This window comes from Grammomys surdaster, unplaced genomic scaffold (assembly GCF_004785775.1).
Source record: "Grammomys surdaster isolate TR1022 unplaced genomic scaffold, NIH_TR_1.0 311, whole genome shotgun sequence".
Classification (NCBI taxonomy): Eukaryota; Metazoa; Chordata; class Mammalia; order Rodentia; family Muridae; genus Grammomys; species Grammomys surdaster.
This window is the reverse complement of record NW_021604730.1, coordinates 1,182-22,068: the sequence shown is the minus strand read 5'-3', so window position 1 is coordinate 22,068 and position 20,887 is coordinate 1,182. Positions and strand designations below refer to the sequence as shown.

Here is a 20,887-nt window from a genome sequence, read left to right as displayed (position 1 = left end):
CAGCTTCAATGACAAATATCTTTTATCAGCTGAGCTATCTCTCTGGCTAATGGATGTATCTTTATTTCAATTAACCCATATTCAAACAGAGGGATTGAGCTAGGCTTCACTCAACTTTTGGCTAGTTTCCTCATGTCACCATTATGTTTCCTGGTTCCTCCAGCCACTTAGCAATATGCTGTTTTTAAACAGCCTACTGAGTTTCCTGACTTTGAGAACAGGAATTCCTCATTCAGAAGTAAAGTCTTCAGTAAGATAAACCATGCTCTCTGGGATGTGACCTGGAAGGGCACTTCCATTCTTCAGGCCTGCCTTTGCCCTTTTTACAAAGCTGGAGTCTTCACGTACCCACTTCTGGGCCACTGCCTTTCCTACTGACTTAATTCTGCAGAATCCTTTCACCTGAATTCTAGAGGGATTAGTCCCTAAGATGACTGTGCCTTGCTAGAATTTAATCTTGTACATGTTTAACTGATGCACATTTTAAAGTGATGGAAACTATTTTAAAACAGAATTTACAGCTTTTCTTTGGAAAGAAAGATTAATTTACCATTGCTCCAGTATTGGGCTCTAGCCTGCTTTTTACATTAGCTGCAATAGTCAGGTAGGTGGATTTCAACTCCAAGGGGATATGATGTCTTTGAATTCCATTAGTACCACACATTCCTCCTGCTGCTTTTTCTTTTTTCTTCTCTTAAAAAGGTTTATTTATAGATAGCTAAAACATTTTCCTGCATAACTGCCCCAAGTACTGTTAATATAGTCATCAGAGGATTTATTTTCTAATACCATTTTGGAATGTCAGAGCAATGAGCTTACTTGAAAGAAAACCTATTGGGTAACTTTTTGAAATGGATCCCAGCCTTAGCTAAAAGGTATGTTTTTAAAACTCCTGTTATACTTGTTGGGAGAGGTTCCATCTATGCCCCCATGAAATATATGTGGGGAATCTTGCCAGGATATTGAAACTCTAAGGCCATGAATGAAAGGCATATAGGAAACTGTTGGAATGTGGTGACCTTAGGCTTTGTAGCTGGGGCTGGGATTCAGTCTTTAATGCCTGCTATTATAACAGTCTGAGTCACAGCAATGAAGAAATGCTATTCTAGAGTCTAGTCTTTCAGCCCCTGTCGTTCTAGAAGAGAGAAGTGTTCAGTTTAGAAGTGGTTTTGGCTAAGAACAGAAATACAGTGCAGGAAAGATGTACAGAGACCTTCACTGAAGGAGCTCCCAGAGGACTGATATTTAGGTCAAGATACATGTAATAAACACCCAGAGAGCCTGTTCCCAAGTTCTTTTTCTGGCTTACACAGATATAAGCAAACATTTCCTATAAGAGAGCCTGTGTTGGGAGTTTGGAAATGTTGTTATTGGGTTGCTGGTTGTCAAAACTACTGGGTATAAAGCGATTTGACCTCACTTGGCTGCAAGGTATAAATGAGCCCCTATACAGAAGAGAGTTGTTGAAATGTAAAATCAGGAAAAAGGAAGAATGTGTAAAGGGTAACATGGTTGGTATTGTAAATATTTGTGTTTTCTCTTTGAAAGTTAAAATAAGAAATAGTTACTCCTATAATTTACTATTGTAAGAATTTGGATCTACAAGGCCTGAGGTTTGTTGAGGTTGCTCATTTTGGGTTACGTTAGTGAGAATGTGCTCAGAGTTCAGCATGTCTAAAGCACAAGTAATTGAGAAAGCTGAAGGGGAAATACAAGCCAGTTTGTTAACTCTGGGATTACAATATCTGCATGATTTATTTATTTATGTAGCTTACCTCTCTGCCCACCAGTAAATAAGCATTTACAGATATAAATCTATAGATATTTAACTAAGAGGCACAAATTTGTTATTTTCTTAAACAGGTTCAGCTCTTATATATTCTTTATCGTCATGTATAATTTATAAAATTATATATATATTATATATATATATATATATATATATATATATGAAGAAGGCCATGAAAGAAATGCTCTCTATATAATATATACCCATATATGATTTATTATAAATTGTATATTACTATGTTTAGCATATGCAGGGCATATATGGTTTTGTTGCTCCACCCCATGCCCCAGATTTAAACACATAGACTTGTGTATGTGTACTGATTAAACGATGGCCACTGAAGTGACTTTCCATGGTAATTGTCTCCTGTCTTGGTTGTCTTTCTACTGCTGTGTTAAGATACTATGACCAAGGCAATTTTTATTTTTATTTTTTTTATTTTATTATTTTTTTTATAATTTATTTTTCCTCAAATTGTAATTCATTCACACAGGGGTTATAAACACAGAAAGGCAGGATGTGGGAAAGGGAATGACACTGGAGTGTGGGTATTCAGGGGGAATACAGATATCTTCAGAACCGGGTATCGGCTGGGTGAAGGTTCAGGGGACAAGTCACTATGACTCTGCCTATGACTCGCTTGTCCTTATCTAAGTTGGTATTGTCTACCAAGGCTACCTATTTACAAGGTCTATGACTACTCAGGCTTGTAAATTACCACAAAAGCTGCCTGTTTACATTAGCTTATAGACATCTGTTTCAATGTTTTTCCACAGAGACCCAAGACTTGGTGTTAGTATACATGTATGACAGGCCTATTGCTGATTTTAGGCCTATGGCTGATTTTAGGCAAGGCAATTTTTAAATTAAACAATTTATTGGAGGATTGATAGTTTCAGAGGATGAGTCCATGGTCAATATGGCAGGGACCATGGCAACAAGCAGGAAGGCATAACACTGGAACAGTAGCTGAGACCTTACATCCTGATTCATAAGCATGAGGCAGAGAGAGAGATAACTGGGCATACTGTGAGCTTTTGAAACCTCCAATGCCCTATGGCACTCCTCCCAACAAAGCTACACCTCCTAATTCTTTGTAAACAATTCCACCAACTAGGTACCAAGCATTTAAGTATATGAGGCTATAGGGCTCCATCACCACTCTTTCCTTATTAATCATCTAGTAGTACTGTCTTTGATAAGATCCCTTACAACTGCTGACTCAGAATCTGTATCTTCTAGAAATAAATCTGGTGGTTCCCCCAACTCCTTGCATAGTGTTATTTCTTACAACCTTCACCCTCACCAGCTAATGGTGGTGAGCTAATTACCCTCTCATGTCCTCTCCTTACCTGGAGTTAGCCTCTTCTTCAGAAAAAAATTTGTTTTACTCTGAAACTCTCCTTCTTTCAAAGCCTGGGTTATTATCACCAGTTGATGGTAGTCTTTGTACACCCACTGAAAGACCTTGTTTATCTCATGTCTGAGTACAAGTTAAGAATGTTCATCTCCCCCACACAAAGCTAACAAACCTGACCTTTAGAGCTCATATATTATCTTGGAATACAGTAGTCTCACCACTCATAGCCTGTTTTTATTCTCTAAACAAGTTATTAAGACTCAAGGTCTATCTCAGCTAATTCTCAGAGTCTATAACATGGCCATCCTCTACCTTATTTCTGTTGCCTAACTCATTAGTCTCCTGCACTATGAGAGGTATCTACATCCATTAAAACTTCTCTTCAATCAATAGTGAATCATTCACCCTGCTGAATTCCTGTGTCCAATTCTAGCTCTCCTTTCTATTTCCTTATGTTCCCACAGGCATTCTTATAATATCTCTGTATTATCAGATATTGAACACTGTTAAATACCAGGCATCCTATTTTTCTATCTCCTTGTTTCCACAGATATTCTTATAATACCTCTGTAATAACAGATATCAGTTGAATACTATACCAAACATACAGATATTTACTTAGATGAGCCATTGATACCAATCCTAGGAAGAAGTCACCCATCAAATATATCAGTTCTATGGAATGAGGAAAGTTCAAGAAGCTTCAACCTTAAACAAAGAACCACAGACAACTAAGGAATGCTGGAACCAGAATAGTCTTCCCCAGGGAAGAGCTGACTGGTTGGTTACCTGATACCAAATAGTTAGCTCAGCAAACACATACATATAAATAACATTGATTATAATACCATATTGGTGTATTTATACATTTAGTTACACACACACATTTAAATGAAAAAGAGGCTGTGAATTTGAAAGAAGGTGGGTATGAGACAATACATAAGAGAGTTTGGAAGAAGGTAAAAGGGAGGGGAAAATAATATAAGCATGTTATAATCTCAAAAATTAAAAATTCTCATGCAAATCTTCAGAGAAATTGAAAACAGATTGTATAAATTAAATTTCAATTAAATTAAAATATAAATTATGAATTTTCTCAGCTTTTGCTGAAAAATGTAACCTCTTACATGCCACTTCCTTTGTTGAAGGCCCATTGTCCCAACAGAGTGGAAAAGCTGCTTTGTTCTGTTTTGCTTATATCTTAATGAGCCCAGCCTCCCCTGTTAATTGGACTAGACCAGAAGCATAAACTTCTGCAACTCTCTTAAAGCTTCTTTTCCCCTACCATCATACTCATTGAACATCAGCCTATATTCCACATGGCACAATTTTTATAAAGTGGGCACAATCTGTATTTTACTGTTAGAGTGGCATTTGGAGACATTACTAAGAAGTCATAAATAGCTTCAATGCTGACACATGACCTAAAAAAAGTAATGGTTACAAACTCTGTATTTGTCAGAACCACAACCTGGACATTTCATAAAATATATTTTCCAAAATAAATTTTCTGAACTGAAGTAAACTCCAAAATGAATTTATGGTAGTAGTTTGTTTTATGAGTCACAAACATGAAAAATTATATACCACAAGGGATAGATTGACAATGGTAAGTCTATAATTGGATTTCATGGTTTCCTGACACTCCAGGTGTTTCAGAACAAAAATATATAGTTAATACCTTACTAGGCTTAGGAACCCTTAGGAAGGCCTGAAGAAACACAGATCCACTATTGCATAAACAGGAGCAAACCACAACTGTTTTGTTGAAGTCACTAACATTTAGATCCATTCTGCCATATTGGAAGAAGTATAGCCAAGACTCATTTAGCTGTCAGAGAAGCAAGTACCCAGGACTTCCTTTCATCCACATTTAAAATTTCCTATAGCAAGCAGAAGTGTTCAAAATCTTTTCAGTGATCCTATTGCTTGTACAAATTATTAGTCACTCAACTCAACAGCTCTGTAGTAATTCTTAGTATTAATTGTATATCTTCAGAATACTCTGAAAACAATTACTAAATCATTTTCTCAAACAGAAGCAGTTTCTGAATATCTCTTGCAAAAATGGAAAGTATATGAGAGTTTCCTAATTACTTTTATGAGTAGCTTACCTAGAATGATATTTCATAAATAAATATATTTTACTATCTCCCACACAATTTCTAGAAATTATATATATATATTCAATTCCAATCTATAACCCTGCAAGTTTTTAACAAAACTGAATTCCAGAGACTTCACTCTTTCTTTATTGAGTAAAGGTGCATTATTTGTTCACTGAATGCACATAGAACATCAAGCACCAAAGATGTTGCAGCTGCAGCAAGCAAATGATAGATGGTTTTGCCTCAGGGAGCTTTCATTTAGATATGAAGAAGGCAAAGAAGAAATTGTAGCTGATGGAGCCAAATGAAATTCTTTAACTAAAGAGTATTTAGACTTCAGTTTCTAGAAAGAGATACTCTCAGTTATTCTAATGTATAGCCAAAATAAGAACCATGGTCATCTTTGCATCTAGTAAATCCTCAGGAGACCTTAATTTACATGGATTTTATTCACATTAAAATGTGGAGTCTTTTAGGGCCCTTAACTTTTCCGTTTGAAGAAGAGACTCGGCTTTCATGTTGATTGATTTCTATATTGGTATTATGCTTTTCTGTTTCACTTTAATACCTTCTTTTTATCTATAGGTGACAGAAGGCCATTGGAAATGGGGTGGTGTCACAGTTCAAGTGAGCAGTGCTTTCTTCACTGGAATCTATGGGATGTGGAACCTGTATGTCTTTGCTTTGATGTTCTTGTATGCACCATCCCATAAGAACTATGGGGAAGACCAGTCTAATGGTGAGTCTCTGTCTTTTCATTGCAAAATCATTCAGTATAGAGTAGACTTGTCTGCAAGATTTAATCAGATTAAAACCCTGCATTCATCAGTTAAAGTTTCTTCCAGATGTCTTTCCAATATTACCGGTGTAACTGAAGGATTCAGGAGCCATAAAACAAAAAATCAGCACAAGCTAGATAGCTCTTGAATATTCATTTTTTAATCTCTAAAATATATTGAAAATATTTCACTATTATAAAATATGTTCCAGTTATAAAATATAGGAGTAAAGAATAAAACTTGTTTTTCTCACTTTTACTTGAGCAAAAATTACTCTGTGAAAGTCTGCCACATTTATTCTTCCAATTATAGCAGTTAAATACTGAGGTACTGGGTAAAGGTACCTGTGATTTGCTCTTTTCTTCTTGGTTCTCTTTATGAGTTTTTGCTATGCGTACGTGTCTTTGTCTGCACGTGCGTGTGTATGTGCTGCAATCTACTTAGGACTCATGTATGCTTCAAGAATATTTTTTTCCAAACTACTCTTCTGTTTTCAGAAAATCCTGCCTCCTAGTGCTGAGAATGCCACCTTTTCCTACCTTATAATCACAGAAATACAAGACATTGATCCAAAAACTAATTGCAGTTAGGCAGTCTTGTCATGTCAGAGGAAAGGAAACTGAGAACTAGAAAAGAAAAGAGATTAAGTCTCTGCACAAGCCATCATAAAGGGAAATGATTATCCCTGCCCAATGCTGTTCAAATGTAACAGACGGCCAATGAACAACTCTTCATAGCTATTCTTTTGGTTTACCTTCATCCTTAAACTTTTTTATCTTTTTTACACCTGCTTTCCCCTAACTGCATCCTCATTGTAAGTGTAAGATAAGACATGTTTTCTGAAATTAGTACTAGTGTGTTCTAACTTGGTACAGAGATGAACACTCTGAAATCTCCTTTCATTAAAACTTGGCCTCTCTTTTAAGTACTCAGTGTATAGTGAATGAGTGGATTTTGTCTTCATCAGAGCCTGCTGAAACACCCCTTTGTGACACAAACTATATATTGCTTCCTCATATAAAACATTATTTCCTTGTGCTGATGGTAGGTTTTAGTAGTTAGGTAAGTTTAAGCCAGGTTGATAAACATCAATGAACTGCAAGTCGTCTTATATTTCAACTTCTTTGAAATGAAGAGCTCTTGTCATTCTTTTTTAATCTATCTCTGGCCACGAGTCTTAGGTGAGTCAGTTTATCCACTGCCCACCTTTCTATAGGGTTTGAGACCTAGGCATCCATTAGTTTCTGTTTCACTGCTAGTTAGTTCATGCGTTATAATATTTAACATAGTGGAACCTGCAGCTATTTAAGCAGCCAATCTTCATAGTGCCATGATAATGAGACTATAGATTATAAAAAAGAACATTTATTTTCTTTCATGGTCATCCTGCTGGACTTTAACAGAAACCACATAGTCTTGGGCTTGACTTGATTTTGAGGTGTCTTATTGTTTTAGGTTTTTGTTTTTGTTTTGTTTTGTTTTTGGTTTTGGTTTTGGTTTTTTTGGTCTTTCAAGGAAATAGCAAATAAAACAATTGCTATGTTTCCTAGATGTTGTAAAAAATATGCTGAGGGGGGAGAGGGGACGTGGGGCTGTGGGCAGGGGAGCAGCCTCAGCATAGTCTTCTTTTTGTTCTCTATTCCCCTTGAGGCCTCAGAAGGGGAAGAGCTTTGGGGGAGGCTAAGACTTTGTCTTAGTGGACATTTAGGGTTGCTGTTTAATAATAAAAAGTTTACTTATCTAAGTCTGAATTACTTTGCCACTGCAGCTGACCTGCCTTCTGTATTCCTCTGAGACTAGAAACTGCAGTCTCTTGCACTTAGCACCTCATCCAAAAACAGCAAGAGATTAAGCAGTGTAGCCTTTGTTCTATCTCTATAGGTATTTCAGGGCTCTAACTTTCAGCCTGCTAGTTGAAGTCCTGGCAAGAAAAGGGGACACATTGAAAAGTAGTTTTGGCCTTTATCATTAAATTCTAAAAAGTATCCTATGAAAATTCTCTTTTAAGAAGTGGATAGGGATAAGGGGAAATAAGGAAGATAAGGAGAGAGAATGAGTGAGTGAGTGTCCTCCTCTCTGTGTTCTCATCTTATACATCTTTCAGAATACATAATCATGTAAAAATTTCATCAGAAGTTTACACATAAATAAATCATAAATTGAATATAAGGTTTACACCAGAGAATGTTTACATACATGTCCATTAGGAATAATTATCTGGCTAAAGAACCTGTCACAGCTCCACAGGTTCATGGAGAGTTAAAAAACATAACTAAGTTATTAGTGACATTTTGTATAGATAAATCTAGTCAATATTTTATCTTCTGTCTTAGCACCTATAATACCTCATAAGTTCCCTTTTTATGACCTTTGGTTAATGGTTTACAACCCCTTGGAATGTGTTCTGAGTAGCAGCGACAATTACCTAGTGATACTTCGAGACTGGTAGAGTTCTCATTGAAGTTTTGACTATAAGAAAGGACCTAATAGCAGTCCCACTATAAAAGAACTTAATAAATACTGATATAATTTTAGGAATTCTTATAGAATTATCATTTAGAATTAAGAAGTCATCTATTTGTCTATATAATATCACTACAAGACAGTACATCTTTCATAGTTCTGCAGAGATCTGCTCAAAAGTGGGGGCCAATAACTATGATATGTTTAGTAATAATAGCAAACACATATTGACAGCAGGAACCTTTCCTAAAATGATTTTCTCATGGGCCTTGCCTATTAGACCAAATCTGTTTTGAATTATAAATCCAAGCAGACTCATCTCAGGAAGATTATCTGCTAGTTATTAGCTTGTCCTATGATAGCTTCCAACAACTAAGAAGTTGTAGTTATTGAGCACTGACCACATGAACTCTTCTGGATTTTGTTGGCAAATCTGCTAATCCTCTGCACTCCGTTTATCTATTTTAAACAAGCTCTTCAACTTAAGAACTTGTCAGATTTTGTGGCTTGTTCTTATACTAGCACTGTCACTGTGACAACTCAGGGGTAATGTTTGTCAGAGCACTACTGGGTATGTGAAGCTCCAGAGCCATTACTAGGTGTGGAGCAAGGCCACTGTCATCAGGACTTCTTACTTTGTACAGTGACTTAAAAATCTCACAATTGAGAAATATTATGGTGTTGTCCTCATCACATTTTTTGTGTAAGATAGATTGATTGATCTGTAATGGCATAGAAAGCTCAAACCCCAGTCTACAATAGTAGAATGTATCCCATATTGCTTTCTAAATATGTTTGGAACATGCATGCCCTTTTAGTTGTCACTTTAACTGTTATGTGCCACTGTCATGTTGTGTCCAGATTTTAGAGATGCTAAATATCTTAGTATTTCCTTGTAGAAAACTAGCATACTTTCTCAAACAGCTTATTAGAAATAATCTTAAGTTCTTACAAGCAATCTTTTGGGGAACTTTATGCTAATCATAAGCATATAATCCATACAGTTCAACAGTTTTCTGCATGTTGTGACTTCACAGTAGCTCTTAAGCCCTAGCAATTTGTACCCTCTATTATTCTGTGTGGCATCATGACCTCACTCAGTTGTAAAAGGATCTTTTTACATTGGATTTTCTTCTTTTTCATAATTTATTTTTATTTACATTACATCCTAATCACAAGTCACCTCCCTCCTCTCCTCTCATTCTTGCTTTTACAAATCTATCCCCCCATTAGTCCCCCCTTCTCTAAGGAGAAGGGGAACCCACCCTCTCTGGTTCACATAATTCTATCCCCCACTCTTCCACCAGATTCCCCTAGTTCCATTGGATGTTTGGCTCTGGGTCTCTGCATCTGCTTCTGTCCACTGCTAGATGAAGCCTCTCAGGAGACATCTATGCTAGGTTCCTGTCTGTAAGCATAGCAGAGTATCATTAATAGTATCAGGGGTTGGGTCTCTCTCATGGGATGGGTTTCAATATGGACCAGCCATTGGTTGACCATTCCATCACTCTTTGTTCCATCTTTATCCCTGTGAAGCTTGTAGGCAAGAGAAATTTTGCATTAAAGATTTTGTAAGTAGGTTGATGTCCCCCTCCTTCTACTGGAAGTCCTGCCTGGCTACAGAAGATGGCCACTTCAATCTCTATATCCCCCACTGGTAGGAATCTCAGTTAGGGTCACCCCTATAGCCTCCCCCATCCCCACAAATTTTCATTCTCACTTCCAGCTCTCTCCCACTCCCTAAACACCTGATTGCCATCCCCATACCCTTCCTTAGCCCCCTCCCACCAAGTTCCCTCTCTACATCCACCTCTGATGACTATTTTGTTTTCCCTTCTGAGTGAAATTCACACATCTTCCCTTGGTCCCTCCTTATTACCCAGTTTCTTTGGATCTGTGGATTGTAGCATGGTTTTTCTGTACTTTATGTCTAATGTCCAGTTATAAAAGAGTACATATGACATGTGTCTTTCTGGGTCTGTGTTACCTCACTAAGGATGATATTCTCAAGTTACATCCATTTACTTTCAAATTTCATGATTTCTTTGCTTTTAATAGCTGAATAGTAATCCATTGTGTAGATGCACCACATTTTCTTCTAATCACCTTCCCTCTTTTATCTTTTTCTTTTCCTTGGAACCTCTCATCTCATCTTACAGCACACCACATAGTAGGCCCTGTACAATCTTGAACTTTATGCAAGATCCCAAAGCTTCTTGGAAAGGCCTAATTTGAAATATTCCAGAAAAAATGCAAAGAAAGTCATAAAGATGCACTGTACTTTTAAATTCCCTGAATGTCTGAGTAGCATTTAGTCTCCACAGCCTTTCTGTTTCTTTTCCTTTTTCTGGAGTGTTTTCATTGTTAAGCTGGCTTAACAAATAGATCTAGGCTTTATGAACCATATTCCACCAAAGTTTTCTTCACCCAGGAGGGATCTTTAACCTGATGTACACCTGCTTTCCAGTAGAGGATTTGTCCCTAAACTCCAGGAAAGAATGCCAGTGCCGGGATGCTAAGCCTAGGAGCCAGAATAGGCAAATATTGGTGAATAAAGAGTATTTCTACATGGAAGACATCATGCTGTATATTTGATTTATTTCAAAAATTTTTTGAAAAAACCTACTATTCATTATTGTATTTTTAAACATAATCATCATCATAACACCCAATTTCTAAAATAATTTAAAGCTAATAGTAATACTTTATATTAAATCAATTTTGATTTACAAATCTAGTATTGTTTTTCTTATTCTTCTCTGAACAGAAATTTTCTTATAAAAAATTATTTTCCAAGAAAAATACACAGTATATAATAGAGTCATTTAAGACTTTGTGGAGAAAACCAAATGTGGTGATGCATACCTTTATTCTCAGCACTCAGGAGGCATAGGCAGACCATCTCTTACATCAAGGCCTGGTCTACAGAACATGTTCCAGGACAGTCAACACTACACAGAGAAACCCTGTCTTGAAAATCCAGATAGATAGATGATAGATAGATAGATAGATAGATAGATAGATAGATAGATAGATAAAAAGAAGAAGAAGAAGACTATGTGAAGAAAACACAAGCTTTGAAAACAGTCACAGATAGCTAAAGATCCTGGTTCCAGCACAGACTATATTTTACCTTGGGAAACAAATATGAGCTCACAGTAAAGGATCTCTCTGAGCAATAGTGTGTTATTTGGCCTTGATGATTATAAGGTTGTAATTATGAGGTCTCTTTTAATATTAGAAGAACTTTGTTCTCACAAAGGATCTATAAAGTACTCAGAATATCCACAGAAGTTTCTCTTCTTTTTACCAAAATGGCTACAATCACAGATATGATAAATGTTGCCAGTCTTAGCAGGCTGCATCCTGGTGGAAGGCATTTTAGGCCATTAGAACTGTTCAGTACCACACCCCAGTGATGATACACCAGAGATATGCATCCTCTGCCATTGTCCATGGAGATCAGCTGGGGAGTGTTTAAAAAAAGAAAATCTTAATGTTGGACAATCTTGATCAAAGATGAACTTATGTGTTAATAGCTAAAGAGAGAAGGTTGTTATATGTGGAGGTCCCTTAATTCCTCATACGCCCCCAATAATGTTTTCAGAGAGTTTTGTGTGTGTGTGTGTATGTGTGTGTTGGATGGGAAGAACCTTTGAGTACCCAGATTCCATGACCTTGAACCAACAGAGGGATTAGACTAACAAATGGACAAGACATTTGCAGAAGTAGGGGTTCATGGGGTTTAGAGCCAAATAAATGAATCTTCACTCCCCTTCTATTACTGGTGTTTTCCAAATCTTATCCCCTAAAGGGGAAAAGTTATCTTGCAAGATGCAAGAATCATAGATTTTGCTTTACAAATTTTAGCTCTCTGAGTCTTTAGCTAGCACATCAGGTAAATTAATAATGCTACAGTATCCTCCCATCTTACAAGGAAATACAGAGCATGCTAAGCCTCTAAGAATACACACAGCAAATATACATAGACAACAGCTCTCTTGTAAGTGCTCTGATTTGTATGCTAAAAGCATATCATATATTAAAAGAAAATTAATATTCTAAAAATCTTTCCACATTATTAGATGTGTATATTTATAGCTATAGTACACTGCATTGAACTTCATACTTGACTGATGGTCTTGTTGGCTTCTAGAAACTATAAAATTGAAGAAAAAAAATGCTCTGACCTAAAAGTCAAGAGCATAGAGCTTGGTCTGTATTGCTATGGTGTATATCTGCATCTAATATTACTGTGAGTAAGCTTTGGCCTTGGGAATGATACTTAACCACAGCTTCTTCATCAGCAGAATAAAAATAGGAGTATTATCTCTGTTAGTAGAACGGTTTGAGCATTTCTGTATCTGTGTTTGTAAAGCAGGTAAACTTGTATCAGAGCCAAAAATGATAGTGCATACCTGTAATCTCTGCAGTCCAGAAGTACAGTGGTGGGATCTTGAGTTTGAGCCCAGTCTTGGCTAAATAGTTAAATTCTATCTCCAAAAAAGAAAAGAAAGAAGAAAGAGAAGGTAGAAGGGGAGAGAGAACGGTTAGAACTTAAATGCCTATTTTTGTTTTTTGTTTGTTTTAGGCTTTTTTTTCTTTTTTTTTTTTTAAGTCAAAATATTTTGGTTGTTTCTTTATGTAACCTGCAACATCATACACATTTTCAAGAAGAAAGGAATCCATCAAGTAAATACTACTCCTGCTTTGGCCAGGATTATCTTTGAAATTTTGGTGAACTGACTTTGATATGATGGCTTATCCTAAACATACAAATCCATAGCTCAACTTTCTTTGTCTAGAAGTGTGAGGCTTTTGTTTTCCCTGATCAACTGACTCATAAGTTAGATATAACTCTAGTTCATTTATGAGCATGCAAGTGTGTGTGTGTGTGTGTGTGTGTGTGTGTGTGTGTGTGTGATGATAATAGAAGAGGAACCATGAAAGACGTTTGAAGAAAAGAAGGGATGATGACATATATGTGATATAAAAGCAAAAGATGACTCAAGGTGAAGAAGCTGACAAACTATCAAGAAAAACATGGGATAGTAAGGAGAAAGGCATGAAGACATGTAAATTTTATATGCCACAATGAAACACGTTACTTTTTAAGCTAATTTTTAAAGAATTTTAAGGAAAACAACAGAAGTCTTTGACTGTCCTTAGCTTAAGGTAGCTTTTACAACCTCTCACCAGCTTTGTTATGCATTTCTTCTCCTGTCCAGAAGTAAATTTAATGAAAGTGCTGGAGGCTGACCTAATGCTTCTTTATTTAGAATATTCTTTTCCAAAGTCTTGAGAGCTGGTATTTAGTAATGTGATATATCGTGGTATACCATACAGAAAAATGGATCAATAAAAAAAAACAAATACCATGTGGTATCCATGAACACATCAGCCAAACACTCTGTTATGACTGAGTGGGATGACCTGTGGGATTCTGAGACTTTCAAGCCTTCTCAGAAAGTTCTGTCAGGTCACTCTCTTCTCAGGATAGTATCCAAGGGACTTTCATAGTTTCCTTAATGTTCAGGAAAGTGTCTAAGGGACTATCAGTTCACTCTCTAACCCTAACCTGGAGTTTAACTATATGCTTTAAACTAAAAATAAGTTCTAGTTCTTGAAAATATTGTAGTTGTGTAACATGAAAATCACATACACACAGACACACACACATACACACTCCCATGCACATGTACACATTTCATGTTCTATTTTCCTACACTCCTATCTACAAATGTGTGTATGTATGTACCACTCACAGTTAAACTGAGCATTGATTTTGGGTGTTTTCTACTCTCACCCCACTAATTTGCTAGCTTATTCATATATAATTTAATATTTACTAGCAAACTCATATTTTGTTTATCATTATTTTTCTGCTAATTAAGGAAAGGCCATATTATTCCATTTTAGGGAATCTACTTTGTGTTCTGATGATGAATTCTAGACCTTGATATACAGTGAGTCCTGAGGTGCAGGAGAAAATTTGGTATACATTTTTGATACTTTGTTTCTGAAGAAAGCTCCTAACTGGTAAATTAGATACAGGAGCTTGCCCTAGTACACAGTTAGGGTAGGCAGGTCTTGTTTGTAAGAGACATAGTCATTGTATATGTTATCATCAGTAGCTTCTATGTGCCTATTCATCCCTGCACATCTGTTCTATGTATCTTTTATTGACTTAGCCCACTCCTTTCACCTCAGATGCAGCTTGCAAGGCCACACACTGCTGCCTATTATGTACCTGTTTCTCCATGGAGGTGGGGGTTGGTTCTCTTGCTTTTATTTTTTGAGGCTCTTTTTCTACCTAGCTTGTGTGATCATAGTTGTTGAACTTTTGCCTGCTCTTATATAGATTAAATAGGATTGGATAATAAGTATTTATAATAGTATTAAGTACAAGGTAAGCTTTCATTAAATGTTAATAATACTGTGAATGATATTATCAGTTACTTAACTCATATATCATTAATGACCTGCCTGTGTACCAAAAGTGATTTTTTAAAAATATATATTTATAATAAATTCTAAGCAAAAATGTTGAGAAAGCCTATCAGGATAGAATGTGAGATGCTTCTCCTTCATCATTGAACAAATATAACACTAAACATCTTGTTTCAGGTGACCTAGGTGTCCACAGCGGGGAAGAACTGCAGCTCACTACCACAATCACCCATGTAGATGGACCAACTGAGATCTACAAGTTGACCCGTAAAGAAGCACAGGAATAGGAGGCTATGGTAGGGCACTGGGCTGGAATTGTCTCTCTATCCAGCCTCTTCCCCTGGAGTAGAGATTCTACTATACAGAGCTCAGTGAAAAGTGAATGCCTAGTGCTTCTTAGGTATAGTTTCTTAGAACAATGGATGGACATTTGTCAGACAACTTCCAATGGTGGCTGTTGTAAGACTTCTGCCACTACTATATAGCATATGTTAACAAAAACTGATATGACACATTTTCTGTGATCATTGTTAATTAGTGACATAGCCGTTATCTGTAGCAGGTGGGTTAGTAACCCTCACATAGAGGGGTATACTCCTTGGGATGGTTTGGGCCAATAGGGCCTATATTGAGTAGATTATAACTTTTTTCTGTTTTTGATTCTGGGATATGTTTAAACATTCTTTGCATCCAATATTTGCTGATGTCATATCTTTTCACTCTCCTCCATGAGCACTTTTTTTTTCTATTTAGTAGCCAACTGAGTTATTTAAGTTGTCAGTACAAATATTTCCACTTTTTAAAAAATGGATTACTATAAAATAACCAAACTTCATGAGAAATTCTGTCTTACCAGAGGCATTTTAGCTTTAAAACCAAATCTGTGTATTTGATAATAATCTGTCTGTTGGATGTGGATTTTGAGAAATATTTGCTGAACTACCCAAATAGGATTTCTGGTATTAAATGGCCTTTGGGTCCTAAAAGCTTTTTAAACTTCTTGCTTAAAATGTGTTTTCTTTTGATAAGATGCTTCAAACAACCTCCAAAACTTTAAATCCAATGATTTGAATAAAATGAATGTAAATATGCACCCCTTCCTGCCCCAACAGTTCTCAGGCAAACAGATTCAAATCTACTCGGATCTTGGAGTACCCAGGTGCTGGCAGAAATAGCTTGGGTATTTCTGGAGGTGAAGCAATACCTTCTGTATCAGGTATTAAGACTTTGTAGGCCAGCAAAGAATGTTCATATACATGAGGAATCAGATGCTTTAGACCCTTATATACAGCTCTCATTCCCATACCCCCAATAGTCTATGACATTGTTTTATGTTTGTTTGCTTTTTATTTTATTTGTGCTTTTTTTAATGCTAAAGAAGTCACATGGCATAGCAGATAAAAAACTGAATCCTGAATTTAAAAGGCCATTTTCTATCAAAGGTCTGTAATGCTCTAGTGGTGTGACATTGTTCAAGCTATCTGACATGAGTATTCCCCAACCTACAAGCTAACATTTATAAAGCATAACTGTTTTGGGGGTCACAGTGAAAAAATAATTAATCTACATGGAAATTCTTTATCAGTTATACATCCATATAAATAGATTCACTTCACAGTCTAACAAAAATTTCATGAGCGTCTCATTTTTTTAGGTAGCACTGGTTGAAACAAAGGTTGTGGTATATTCTGTTTAATTGACCTACCAGGCAAACCCAATCTTGTGTTTTTCTAAGTTCGGGCAGAACCATGGTAAACAGTGACAGAGAAAGCTCTTAAGGGTTGGCTCTTGTCTTTATGCATTTTTCTAAAGTGGTGAATGTTAGATAGGTATGTGATCCACTGTATCCAACATCCACTTACTGATCTGCCACCTATAAAGAATCAAGTGTAGCTTGTGCTCTGTTTCTATTAGAACATAAATAAACTTCAAGCACTATAGTTATCTCCCCTTCTAGAAAATGGAGTGAGGTGTCTCTATTCTTTGAGATTGGATAATAGTCTGAGAGAACATTAAAGAAATATTAGTTTTCCCAGGGTCAAATGAGTAAAGTATTAGAAAATCCATAGTAGCTATGTAATTTATAGGAGGTTTGGGTAAAGTTAGATACCAAGACTAGAAGGTATATAGAAAGACACAAGATGGTCCTTTGGAGCCAGAATAAATATGGTTTTCAATTGTCAAGCTGCCTCAAGTTTTATACAAAGAAGTGACATGGTTAGAATTACCTCTGAAGCAAGGAAAGGCTTGATGAATCCAGCAATGAGCTCATAGGCCAGAGTCAGTCAGAAGTAGAGGATGTGGAGAAGGGTGGATTATTTTGGAGATAAAACAGATCAGACATGGTTTGAATGTTATGAATGTGAGCTTCATAAAGAGGCAGAGAGCAGAGTCAGATTTCAGACCCTTGCTGAGAAGTGGCTAGAAGGTCCCTGGCTCAAGTAAAGATGCCTGAATGAAATGTCAGTATGTACATAAATAGAAGAAGCCAAGATTAGCTCAAAAAGGGACCTTCCTAGAATAGTTTATGGTTCCCTTGAAAAGTTGTATTACCCCAGAAAGAATGGGCTTGGGGGTAGCTCTAATAGGACTTAATTTCAGGACCTCATGTTTACCCTGAGTTTCATTTACAAGTCTCTCTCATCAAATCCAGAGACAGTATGTCCTAGTGCCAATCCAATTACACAGTGAGTCATATCAAACAGCATGATCTTGTGAATAGCAGTCAGTCTGCAAAGGAAGGAGAGCACTTGAGCTGGGCAAACCATTTGAAAACATCTAATATGGTGAGGATGAGGAATTCATATTTGTCTAGACTGAGTTTTAAGTATCACTTCCTGGAGGGAACAATGAACAGAGTGTTGATGACTGACTTGGCCATCAACAATTCTCATCAAGAATGAGAAGTATGACTGGGCAGACCATCAAAACATCAATAATGTGTAGCCAGGTATGACCACATTCAATATGAGAGAAAAAAATGAAAACGGTTAAGAAATAGCATGTGGTTTTCAAAGAAGTCCAGAGCCAGAGTGATGCAAACAAGGCAGTACTGGTCTATCCAAGGCCCAGAAGCTCTATAAAAGTGACTGGAGCATAATGCATGTAGTTTGGGGTACATATGACGTTCATATGTATCAGGCGAAAAGTTGGAAAGAGAAACAGAGCAGAATCAATGGATGGACATACTGGTCAACAAGGAGAAAGATAGTTGCTCTGAGTGGAGCCAGAATAAAGGCACTGATTTTGAAATCTGAGACCAGGCATTAAGGAAAGACAAGGATACAATGAAACAACACTCAAAAAATACCAGTGATTAGGATTTAGAAACAAGCTGAGGACTTAGCTCTGAAGGACTGAAAGTATAATTTCATTGCACACAGTAGAGAAATATTTGGTGGACAATGGAGGAGAAAATTGAGGTCCAAAGGAGAAAGTTTGCAACCCTGGAAGGGCTACCAAGAATGCCTAGCCAGCTCCAGTCTGTGAAAAGTATCCAGGAAATGCCTCAAAAAGAGAGAAGAAACTATTAGTGATGATCAGATCCGGTGAAAAAAATAGCTATGAGTACCAGTTTTACATACACACCACTACTAAAATAAATCTTATAAAATCTAAAGGATATTTCAGAAAAGATTGCATTATCTGACTAAAATAAAATTCAATATATTCAACAAATACATAGAAAATAAAATCACTTTCATTTAGCTACCGTATTGTTTTCATTTTTTTATGTATGCTATGTCTACATTTTCCCCTTTGTGGAAAAGAATATTCATCAAAATGAAGTAAGTAGTTCCATGGATGTCACGTGTTTTTTTTTTTTTATCATTTCTCAGAACTTAGAAAATTCATTCTTACAATTCTAGTGCCTGCGTTCAAGCCATAGAGGACCTGTGCAAGGGACTCTGGAAACTGAGCTCCCAATGTAACACACAGTGAAGCATGCAACTGTCCTTTTAGCTCCACCATTCTAGACACTTACTCCTGTCAGGTGGTCACTGAGGCTAACAGAAGAAGTAGGAAGATTTTTTTGTGTGTGGATGCTGAGAAATAGGTACTATATAAAGAGATCTTGTTTTATGCTACCTCATAAGTAGCTATTTTAGTGTAGGATTTTGATCAAAAAAGGTGAGTGAGTGAGTGAGTGAGTGAGTGAGTGAGTGAGTGAGCACATTTTTCTGATCCTTGTCTCATTCTGAATGATACATGGGCCAGTGTTCTCCAGAAATGCCTTCTTGATTTGGGTTTACTTTCTTCCTACAGGCATTGATGAAGGGCAGGTGATGAAGCCAAGTTGCTGGTGCATGCTGAGTCTCATGAATATGCTTTCATATCTTTATCTCCCAGGATTGTTTTTATCCTGACACGTTTACAAGAACATTTCTGACTTGTATAAGTTTACTTTTACCATATATTAGTTACTTTTATATGTCTGTGATAAAACACCATGAGAAATACAATTTATAGAAGGAAAGTGTTGTTTGGGTTTATTTTTCATGGTGGGGAAGTAGGGAGGCATTTCAGTAATATGCAGGCATGATAACAGGAACAGAAAAATGAAGGCTCACATCTCAACCACAAGCACAAAGAAGAGAGAAAAACTGGAAGTAGGTTGAGGTTTTAAATTCTCAAAACTGGGCTTCAGCAAAATACCAATTCAGCACAACTTTACCCCATATTTCCCAAGCATATACCCCAACTGTATTCAAATATCATTTCTCATGTAAACCACTGCATTATCTCTTCTGAGAACTGAATGATTTCTTGTTATATAGGGATTTCTTGGTTTGTAACTACATCAGTAGCCCCTTTTATGCTGACATCAGAGGAGTCTTCCAGGGATGTTTAAACTATTATGTGTAAAGAGTTTTCTCTTTTCTCACCAATGCACTTAGTCTTAGAATTAGGAATGCCCATTAGTGTTTGTATCAGGCCTTTCCTTTCTAACTTTCCATTTTTATACTGACCGTCCCTTCCCATAGCACCATGTGCACTCCTTCATAGTTTCCAGACAGTTTCTCTATTATTGCGGATTATCTTCAGTTTTCTTTCTCATTCTCCCAAAGTACTGCACTAAGAATACAGTAAGAATAAAAGTGTTCTGACTGGAATGGATTAATGTGAAAATGACCCTTCTTATATGTGGTGGTTTGAATAGGTATAGCCTCCATAGACTCCTTGCCAAAAGGAAGTTTCATTATTAGGATGTGTGGAGGAAATATGTCTCCATGGACAGGTTTTTAGGTCTTACGTGTTCAAGCTACTCCCAGCATAGCTCACAGTTGCTTCTGCTGCCTGTGGATCAAGTTGTATAACTCTCAGCTCCTTCTCCAGCACCATGTCTGCTTCATACCTCCATGACAATACTTGATAAAACCTCTGTAACTGTAAGCCATCCCCAATTAAATGTTTTCCTGTGTAACCCTGTGTAAGAATTGGCATGGTCATATTTTCTCGTCACAGCAATAAGTCACTGTACTAATGGCCAAAACTTAGAAAAGAGCACTACATTTCTGATTATTTCTTATGACTTATGACCATGCCATCACTAACACACTTAGGCATTTAAATATTATCAGTATTGTGTATTCAACAATATTTTTTATCCTTTTTTCACTTCTATAAGGCATGATCTCACACTGCAGCCTATTATTCACAGGAATCCTAAGGTTTAGCTTCTTAAACAAGTGCTACATATGAGCTACCATGCCTGGCTTAAAATTTTTTATAATCTTAATTTTAGAAATTTACACTTGTCCCTTTTATTTTTCTGACATATAAATTCAGTGAGTAGAATGTATCTATAGCTTTTAAATAAATTTTTGCACATAATTTGTTAACTTTCTTTTCAAGTGCAAGATGCTTTCAGTCATTTATGATTATTTACTTACTCAAGACAGAAAGCCTCCCTTTTTCCTGTACCTTTGCTATGTCT

At 36.6% G+C, this 20,887-nt stretch overlaps 1 protein-coding gene across 1 annotated transcript in view; it reads left to right on the top strand.

Annotated features, from left to right (window-relative positions):
* Nucleotides 1–20,379, top strand: part of Wls (Wnt ligand secretion mediator) — a 93,395-nt gene extending 73,016 nt beyond the window's left edge. The window contains exons 11-13 of the mRNA XM_028777602.1: nucleotides 5,843–5,996; nucleotides 15,127–15,245; nucleotides 19,216–20,379. Coding sequence (XP_028633435.1) covers nucleotides 5,843–5,996; nucleotides 15,127–15,236 — 264 coding nt within the window. The 3' untranslated portion in view covers nucleotides 15,237–15,245; nucleotides 19,216–20,379. The remainder of the gene's footprint in view (nucleotides 1–5,842; nucleotides 5,997–15,126; nucleotides 15,246–19,215) is intronic.
* Nucleotides 20,380–20,887: the final 508 nt, after the last annotated feature.